At 33.7% G+C, this 10,534-nt stretch overlaps 1 protein-coding gene across 1 annotated transcript in view; it reads right to left on the bottom strand.

Moving 5' to 3' along the window:
* Positions 1–991: 991 nt before the first annotated feature.
* DSCAM (DS cell adhesion molecule) overlaps positions 992–10,534 on the bottom strand; it is an 818,605-nt gene continuing 809,062 nt past the window's right edge. The window contains exon 33 of the mRNA XM_051990574.1: positions 992–1,985. Within this exon, the coding sequence (XP_051846534.1) occupies positions 1,642–1,985 (344 nt within the window). The 3' untranslated portion in view covers positions 992–1,641. The remainder of the gene's footprint in view (positions 1,986–10,534) is intronic.

Here is a 10,534-nt window from a genome sequence, read left to right as displayed (position 1 = left end):
TATTTATTGTGATCAGTTTTTTCTCTGGGCACAACATGGCCCAATTTTGACCCAATATACAAATAAAAAATAGCATTTGGTTTATTTGAGACTCTGGTTCTATTTACTAGGGCTACTACTGAAGAAAATGAGGTAAATGTGGACTTCATTATAGAATAGGCTAGATTATTGGAAGCTAAATGTTATTGATTCCTCAGCCGTTAACTGGTGGCTAGGACTGGAATATGGGCATGAGGAGAAGGGGAAGGAATATAGTTAATAATAAGGCATCAAAATGTTATTGTTCAGGCATTTCAATTGTCTGACCCTTCATGACCCCATTATAAGGTTTTCCAGATAAAGATAATGGAGTAGTTTTCCATTTCTTTCTTCAGTCCATTTTACAAATTACGAAGCTGGGGCAAACAATGACTTGCCCAGGGTCACACAATTGGTAAGCATCCGAGGTTGAGGCTTCATAATACTTAATCATTATTGTTAGAATCAATGGTAACAAAGACAATCATGTGCCTAAACAGCAATGTGGGATTGTGACTGGGAAAAAAAGAGATCAATGAAGGATAATTTAAAATATTTGTATAAATAGACATTTTATTAATTCTGGGATATTCTGCTCACCACAGCATGATTCATTTTGTGATAAATCACTTTACATTTGTTACAAAAATACTCAAAGTCTCTGGTGTGCATACTCAGAGGGAGCATAGTTTGTAGTTACTCTTATGGGCAGATCTGTACTTTACCCGTGGTGCCCAACTGTCTTGTCTTGGCTCTTCTAATTTTCAATTGTGACAGGAGTTTAATATGGGGCCCTTTGGCTTGATGCAAATTACTTGATGTCAGGGACTTCATTTTTTCTGTGTTGCTTATAAATCTCAGTGGCACCCAGAGACAGTATAAGTAGTGGTGCTTTTCATTTTGCATCACTAAATAAGGTGCTAGGTTTAGTCTTAATCATTTGTCTAACTAGGAAATGCCAGAATACATCAGAAACAGACAACTTTTTTTGTTTATTTCATTTAGACAAAATGCAAAGTTTCTGGTTAAACTAAAAAACAAACAAAAAGGAAAAAAAAAAACAAATTAACACTCCCCTCCCCCCTTCACAGACAAGACTCATTCTAATTAACGGTAACAACAACAACAACAGCAACAAAAAGCTCAATTGAGGACCCATTTTCTAATTGGAAAAAAAAAAGTGTGCAAACATGATTAAAGACTTTTCCTTCCCCTAAAATCAATGTCCCTTAAAATCCACAAATAAGGTGATTACCCCCTGTTTTTCTTTAATCTTGTGTGATTGACTTCCAGCCAGAATGTTTTGTTTGTCCCCCATGCACTTTGTAGAAAAATCAGTAAAAATTCAACATCCTGTGAAGATCAGAAAACCGGACTTCTTTTACCCAAAAACATCAGATGCCCAGTCAGATGAAGATCACACTCAGACAGAAAAAAAGCAGGGGAGTCTTTGAAGTATCTGTGGTTTCTTTTTTTTTTGTTTGTTTTTTACCTTTTTTTAAAATATTTTGACAATTTTCTTTAATTATAAATATCAGAATCCAGTTTTTTCTTAAAAAAGTAGCTTTAATTGAATTTGTTTTTAATTGTATTTACAGCCACTGTCCAGCCATACTCTGCTTGTTATACCAAGGTGTAGGATTTGGCATAGGGGTTGTTGCCTTTTAAGTGGCCTCGAGAGTCCAGTAGTGATTCTTGAGAGCTGCTCATTTTAGCTGCCTGTCCCAGTTCTACTCCTTCTCTCTGAGGTAATGGGGCCACAGCACCAGCTTGCCATGACTGTCCTTCTCTTGTGGATGAGGATGCCTCCATTGGAATAGGCTCCAGGACTGTGGAACACTTCAAGGTTCGACTTTTCTGAGGTTCCAAGCAAGCCTGTCCTAAATTCTGGTCTCTGCTGATGCCTGGGGCCCCTCGATTTAACAAAAAATCCATTCGAAGATAAGGAGGCAAATGAATGAGGTCACCTAAAAGCAAAAACAGAATAAACAAGCTGTTAGCTCAGGGCATAATTACAGTTCCCAGACAGAATATCAGTTTCCTCACAAAGTTGGATGGCATGAATCCCATCTGCACAGATCAAGTGATAGAACTATATTTCTCCACTATACATGTTAATAATAGATGCCTTTTTGTTACTGTTTAATCTCTCAAGTCTTGTAATTTAACCAGGAAAATGGAGGCAGTCATCCATCATAGCAGAGAAGAAAACGGGATTCACCCTAAAAATTCAAAAACCTGCCTAATATAACAATCAAAACTATTAAAATTTGAGTGAAACAAAAAAGGAACCCAGGGTTGGGAATGATGAATAGACAAGAAGCCATATTTCTCATACTTTCCTTGAAGAATGGCAAAGTCTCATTTTGCAGCTATTTTATTTTCTACTACAAAGTTGAGGGTAATGATAATGAAATGGCGAAAATGGTACAATAGTGGATTTTATATATATGTCATATATATATGTCTATGAAGGGATCATATGTATATATTTATGTAAATATATACATATGTGAATGTATACATGTGTGAATACCTCAAAAGGTATTTTGAGTCTCACAGTAACCCTACTATATTTCAGATATCACACATATTCTTCAGATGTGGAGATTGAGACCCAGTGGTCACATAGTAAGTACCAGGTCTTGGGACTTGAACTTAATACTAATAGGATTGTAGAAAGCAAGTGCACTAAGCTATGATTTGTTCCAACTGTTCTGGAAAACAATTTAGAATTATGTGAGAAATATCAGTGATAGTGTTCATAATCTCTGATTACAGATTCTAGCACTGGGCACATTCTATAGAGGAAATAAAAAATGATAAATCTCATTCATATCAAAATATTAATGGCATCCCTTTTTGTAGCAGGAAAAAAATCCCAAATAAATACAAAAACCCTGGAAATAAAATAGATGCTTACTGATTAGTAAATGGATAAAAAAATTGTGATATAAAAATATTGCCCCTATGAATCTGACTACAAATGATGATGATGATGATGATAACTTGTCTGTCTTAGACTTCAGAAGAACCAATTGGGCATGAATAGTAATTAAAGGTAGGGAGAAAGAAGGAGAAAGGAATTGGGTTGATTATTCCTTCTTTGAATTTCTCTCCTCCCTCACAACAAACCATCTATTCACAAAATTTAGCCATAGTTTCTTACATCAAAGCATTCCCTTTGATGTTTACAATCTCAATGTTTAAGTTACTTTAACTCTTTGTGACTCACTTTCCTCACTTATAAAATGAGAAATTTGCACCCAAGGTTCTCTAATGTCTCTTCCAGCTCTAGGTTCTTTGAAATTTTCCCTACCAATGAAGATACGTACACCTGGGGCAGGGAGAGATTGCGTGATTTAGATAAAAAGTATGTGCCAAAACAGATCCTGAACCCTTTTGAATAATTATTTGTAGGGATGGTGGAAACTATGAGGATTTTTTTAAAAGGATGGGGTAAACTTGGTTGTGTTTATAGATAGCAGGGAAAGAATCAGTAGATAGGGTAAGACTGAAGAGTAGAGAAAAAGGAAGGATAAAAATGGAGGCAATTCTACCCTCTATGGAATAAAATTACAAATGTGGTATATCCCCACATTCCCTCAAATTCCCCTTTTCCTCTATTTCTACCCCGAAAAAATGCCAATTCACACACCCTCTTGAAAAGTACCCCCACCCTATTATTCAGTTTTCTTACCTCTCCATATAGTCAGAAAACCTCTACTCTCTTCCAAAAGCACACGTTGCTTCCTCTTTCATTTGGATGAGAAAAAGATCCCAATGTTACTAGCCTTCCACCTCCTGCTTCTTCTATTAGTTCTTTCCACACACCATTTTATAATATAATTACTCTTTTACCTTTTCCTACTCAATTTTTTAGAATCACCCCTCATACACAAAAATATATAATTAATAGAAATGCATAAACCTTAAAGTCATTTCTCAAGAGATATGTGAAAAAGGGATATGAACAAACAGTTGTGAAAAGAATTCCACATAATAGAAAACTATCAAGAACCACATGAAAAAATGTTTCACATTTCTTCTTCTTGTTCTTCTTGTTCTTCTTGTTCTTCTTCTTCTTCTTCTTTTTTTCTTCTTCTTCTTCTTCTTTTTCTTCTTCTTCTTCTTCTCCTCCTCCTCCTCCTCCTCCTCCTCCTCCTCCTCCTCCTCTTTCTTCTTCTTTTTCTTCTTCTACAATAACAATTACTACTACAACTATACAACAATAACTACAACAACAACAACAACTACTACTATTACTACTGCTGCTGCTGCTGCTGCTGCTAGCAACTAGTGGCACAGTAGCTAGTCCAAAATGAAATAATAGTAATAGCACCTATCTCTCAGAATTATTGTGATGATCAAATGAGAAAATATTTGCAAAATGCTTAGCACAATATTTGGCACAAAGTAAACACTATATAAATGTTATCTATTAAAGAAATTGTAAATTAAAATAACTCTGAAGTTTCATTGCATAACCAGAATATTGGAAAAGATGATAAAAGACGGGAATCATTATTTTTTTCTGAGGCAATTTGGGTTAAGTAACTTGCCCAGGGTCATACAGCTAGGAAAAGTTAAATGTCGACTGGATTTGAATTCAGATCTTCCTGATTCTAGGGCCAGTGCTCTATCTACTGTGCCATTTAATTACTCCAGAATAGTTAATTTTAGAGGGACTGTGGAAAGACAGTCACAGTAATATGTTGTTGGTAAAGTTACAAATTGGTACAACAATCTCAGAAAACAATTTGAAATAAACCAAGTGTCTAAAATGTTCATATCTTGTGACCTCAATATTCCACTGCTTGGCATATCTCCCCAAGATAGTCATTCACTTTAATAAACATATTTACATGCTTACTAGTTGCTGGGCATTACTAGTTGCTAGAGATAAAGTATAAAAAATTTAAAATTCCCTTCTTTCAAAATATATCAAAATATTTAGAATAATATTTTGTTGTGATAATAAAGAACAAAATAAATGCCAATTATTTGAAGAATTATGAAATAAGTGATGGTACATTAATGCTGTGTGCTATATTGCAATGCTATTCTGCTTTAACAGATGAGCATGATGAAAACAAGGAAGCAGAGAAACATATTCATGGACTGATGCAAAACTGGTGATAGGACAAATATGTTCCAAATGATACCCTGATTCAACTTCTTTTTCTCCATTCCCAACATTGAACAGACTCATGTTCCTCCTCCTTCCCTCTCTGAATATGGATTAGTTTTCCCTAAAAGAAGACAAAGCAGCTATAGAGGTAGACATGATGATAGGATTTGTTAAGGTCCTTGTAGTCCACTGTACACATTTAGATGGCATCTATCTTATTGTAAGGAGTTATTGTGAAGTGATTTAATATAATGAAATATTTCAGTTTCCTTTTCCTTTATCTCCATCACTAGAGAAGAAATCTTTCCTCTTCTTGGATACCTGAGAGATTAGCTATGCATATACATCAAGGAAACCAGGTCACCAGGTCTCAGGGACAATTTTGTCTTCTTTTAGGCCCCAAATGAATAATATGAATTATGAACCTTTCTAATGCTCCTTGCCCTTTATTTATCAACTGATATTAATGAGAAACAGTTTGTTTCTACCTAGAAAGGAGTCTAATATACTTTTCTTGTCCTTCTCTAGGTTAATTTAAGTTTTTGTTCATATTGTCACATTATGATGGACAGAAAGTTCTCTCTTGCACTGTATCCCTAACACATAGTCTATCTCCTCACATGTTGTAAGTGCTTAATAAGTGTTAGTCACATTGTCTTGCCTTCTATTGATAGATGGAAATGGTACATTCAATATTGTGCTTTCTTAGGTAGCTCTGATGTTAAATTAGTACTTGTGCAAATAGTTGATACTTGACCCTAGTTCACAGTTTAGAACTTTCCTCTTCATTGGGTGGGTCCTGAGGCCAATAGGCTCCTGAGGACCACTATTTTTTTTTCTAATTTAATTGGTACTTATTGGATAATAGAGTATATTATAGGGAATGGGGGTGCTCTCAGGAGGGCCTTTTTTTTTTTTTCCTAAAAAGGGTTTCTTCCAATAGACTTAGCTCCAGGCTACATGTTTGGCATTTGACAAAGATAAAGCAGAGAAGATTTTTGTCTACACTAATTTCTGGGTCCGTTTTACTGTTTTTCTCTGATATAGTTTCATGGCCATCTAAAGTACAAAAAGTTCCAACTATGTGGAATATAGTAGACTTGCTGGATTCTTGAAGACCTTGGGAATCATCCTGTCTTTTACTATAGCCTACCCTGATGACTAGACATGTTTTCATAGATAGGCAACTTCTCTAACTACAGAGAAGTTGGACTTCCACTATATCCTTATTGAATAACATTCTGGTGTTAGGGTAAAATAAATCTCTTTTTGTTAATTGTTCAATGTCTTCAAAGTACCTTATTTTGCCCCAACAACAAACCTGAATTAAGATAAAAATTATTAAAAGCAATAAGTCAGGAAAATAATATACATGATGAATATAACAATGTAAATAGAAAGAACCATAAATCAAATCACAGGTCAAAATTAAAACTTAATGTTGAAATATTATAATAAGCAAATAGTCTCATAAAGGAAATTATAGGAAGCCATCTCCTTTTCCTCTCTTATAGAGATTGGGAATTATGCAATGGTGTGAAGATAAATATTCAACAATTGACTCTTCTAAAATTTTTTTTTATATGACAGACCTTTAAGATTATTTTATATTATTGACTTTTTCTCTATCACTATTTTAAGTCCAGAAATCAGTAATATAGTAAATTAAGACCTGAATTAAAATGTCTTCCAATTTCTTATGTGACAATTTAATAATAGGCTCTTAAGAGATGGTTTAAGTTGGCCCTAGAATACCACTGGGACTATGGGCATAAAATTGCATATATAGTTAAACTATAAAAGACATCAATATACATTAATTTAAGAAAATCCATCTGCTTTTTTCCTATGGAATTTTTCTTTTGAAGTTTCATTTTTTTCCATTTTTAAAAATTGTGAGTTCAAAAAGTCATTTGGAGTATTACTTTTGCCAGATAGCAAAGGCAAACCAAATTTAGTTAAATCTTGATCAGAACACTTGTCATGTGCTTTTACAAGACAGTGGAATGAATAGTTGTAACTCTTGGTATGTGTGTGGGAGTCACTTTTTTGGGGGGTCAAAATATACATGTCTAATGAAGGTGATATCTGTAAACAGATGGGGCTTCCTGAACATGCATGTTTATGTATATGAACAGATAAATATTTTCCCATTATATTAAGAGAAAGAAAGAAACAGAAAAACAGACAGAGAAGCAGAAATAGGAAGCAAAATCCACTAAAATTTAATTATTAAAGCTTAGTTAATAGTATGTATATAATTTCAAGTTGGAATTAGATTTAGCATTTTTCTAATTTAATATTAATGTTGTAGTGTAGTAACAAACCTTTTTTGCTATTTCATTCTTCACTCTCAAACTTCAACTTCAAAACATCCTAAATAAGTAATAAGAACTTGATAGAGGTGGATTTGTGTACAAGAATCGTATTTCTATTCCTGGCTTGTTATATGAGATGATTTATATATTTTTAAAGTACAAAGACATGATGATCTTTCCAACTCGAAGGAAGTCTTAACATCTGTTCTGTCATCATTGTTTGTCACCTTTTGCTGAAAACTTTAAACCTTTATTTGTGACACATATGAAGGAAAACAATTATGCATAAAACTAACAAGTGACATTTTTTTTGTTTCACCAGTAGACAGGTTCTCAAAATTAATTCTTGGAGTTTCTTTAACTTCTCATTTATGTAGAAGCCACACTGGGGGGGAAAACATAGGTTTACAAAAAATAAAGTGATACTGACTTAAACTAAGTGTATATGTATACAACCCCCCATATATATATATACTTAAGAGAAATTCTGTTTTGTGAAGTGGTTTCAGGTTTTCTATATGAATCAATATCTTGTGGGAAGTCTTCAGCTATACCTAAGCCATTATTCCTCCTTCCTCTCCCCCTGCCTTTTGAAGAGGTAGGAAGAGACAGGTAACAGAGGTGTTAAGTTGGTAATTTGTTAAATGAAGTCCAAAAAAACTTTTTTTCAATTTTTACAAATTTATGAGGAATGAAAAAAAAAAGGTCTTGACTGGAATTAGAAGGATAGCTTGAAATGACTGCATTAAAGTTAGCTGTCTAGGACATAAGAAAGGCAAGAAGGAACTTCGAGAAGTAAAACCCCTAGACGGTGGATTGAGAAGGAATCATCTGAGTTCTCCCCAAATCCTCTTCACTACAAACCAATATACTCCCATAGGTAGCTCTGAAAACAGCAAGAAAGTCCTGAAACTTAGGACAGTACATGGACTGGACCATGAGAGCAAAGACCAAGTTTATCATGAAGTTAAAAGTCAAGAAAGAGACTGTCAAGAAAATATTAATTTCAAACTACAGTAAAAGTCTTAAAGAAAAATGTAAATTGAATACAAGCCCAATAAGAACTCCTGAAAGAGTTAAAAAAATCAAATAAAAAATATAAAGGGGAAATTGAGTAAGCAAATGAAAATGATGCAAGAAAAACTACAAAAAGATAACAATAGCTTCATAAGAGAGGCACAATAAATATTGAAGGAAATAACACTCTAGAAAACAGAATAGAATAGTAAAAGAGGCAAAATAAAATCCACTAAAGAGAATAAAATCTTAAGAAGCAGAATTAGTCAAATGGGAAAGACGGTATAAAAGCTTACTAAAAAAAAATTCTTGAAAAGTTAGAATTGGGCAATAAAGTCTACAAGCCACCAAGAAACAACAAAAAATGAAAACAATGAAAACATAGGATATGAAATATATCATAAAAAACTGGCCCAAAACTAGACTGAGGAGAGATAGTATATGAATTATTGAACTGTCTGAAAGCTATGAGCAAAAAAGAACTTATTTCATCATATTTCAAAAAATTATCAAGGCAAAATGCCCTTATATCTTAAAACCAGAAATAGAAATTGAAAGAATAAAGCAATCACTTCCTAAAAGAGATCCCAAAATAAAAACTTCCTCTTGGGAGATTTATTTTGTTGCCAGATTCCAAAGCTCCCAGGAAAAGGACAAAATATTGCAAGCAGCAAGTTAAAAACATTGAAATATCATTGAGCCATAAGATCTATCACTTTCCACATTAAAGGATAAGAGATCCTAGAATATGAGATTGTAGAAGTCAAAGAAAGTAGGATTAAAACTAAATTTATGCACCAAATGTCATGGCATCCAAATTCTAAAAGGAAAAGTTAAGTGAATTAAAGAAAGAAGTAGACAGCAAAACTATGGTAGTGGGAGACCACAATTTTCTCCTCAAAGAATGAAATAAATTTAATCATAAAATAACAAAGAAAGAAGTTAAAGATATAAATAGAATTTTAGAAAAGTTAGATATGATAGGCCTCTGTAGCAAGCTAAATGGAACTAGAAAGGGGGTATACTTTTTTCTTTATGGAAAATGGCACCTACACAAAAATTGACCATGTATTAGGGCAGATTAATCTTTTTTTTTTCATAATTTCAAGCTGAAATTCTGAATGTTTGGATCACTCTATTGTTCCACTGCTATCTTCCTATATAAGGCTCTAAACATTCATTGGGGGAATATGTAGTCAAAAGCAAAAGACTTTCGAGTGGAATAGTGAAAAGAGAGAGAGAATAGAAAAATGGGAAAGGGGGAAGACAGCAATAGTAATTGTGAAAAAAAATTTGAAGCAAGTTTCTCTGATAAAGACCTCATTTCTTAAACATATTAAGGACCTTAGTCAAAGGACCATTCCCCAACTGATAATTCATCCAAAGATATGAAGTTTTCAGAGAAAATAATAATAAAATCAATATCCATATGATATTGACTAGAGAAATGCAAGTTGAAACAATTCTGAGATACTATCTCATACCTATTAGAATAGCTAATAGGCTAGAAGAGAAAACTGACAAATGTTGGAAGAAATGTGAGAAAAAATGAGACATTAATGCACTATTGGTGGGATTGTGAACTAATTCAGCCATTCTATAGAGAAATTTGGAACTATGCCCAAAAGACTATAAAATCATGTATATCCTTTGACTTAGCCATACCACTATTAGCTCTGTAACCCCAATTTTTTTTTCCTGAGGCAATTGGGGTTAAGTGACTTGCCCAGAGTCACACAGCTAAGAAGAAGTCTGAGACCACATTTGAACTCAGGTCCTCCTGACTTCAGGAATGGCACTGTACCAAACCAAAAGAGATCTTTAAAAAAGGAAAAGGACCTGTATGTATAAAGAATATTTATAGCAGTACCCCTTGAGGGGATTTCCATCAATTGGGGAATGGCTGAATAAGTGTTGGCATGTGATTTTGATGGAATACTATTGAGCTGTAAGAAATGATGAGCAGGATTTTCTTGGAGAAACCTGGAAAGACTTCCATTCCTTTATGCAAAGAGAAATGTACTAAGTATTAAGTAATAGCAATATTGTG

Source organism: Antechinus flavipes, chromosome 3, assembly GCF_016432865.1.
Source record: "Antechinus flavipes isolate AdamAnt ecotype Samford, QLD, Australia chromosome 3, AdamAnt_v2, whole genome shotgun sequence".
Taxonomy (NCBI): Eukaryota; Metazoa; Chordata; class Mammalia; order Dasyuromorphia; family Dasyuridae; genus Antechinus; species Antechinus flavipes.
Note: the sequence above shows the minus strand (reverse complement) of the source record. Positions and strands in the feature narration are given on the sequence as shown.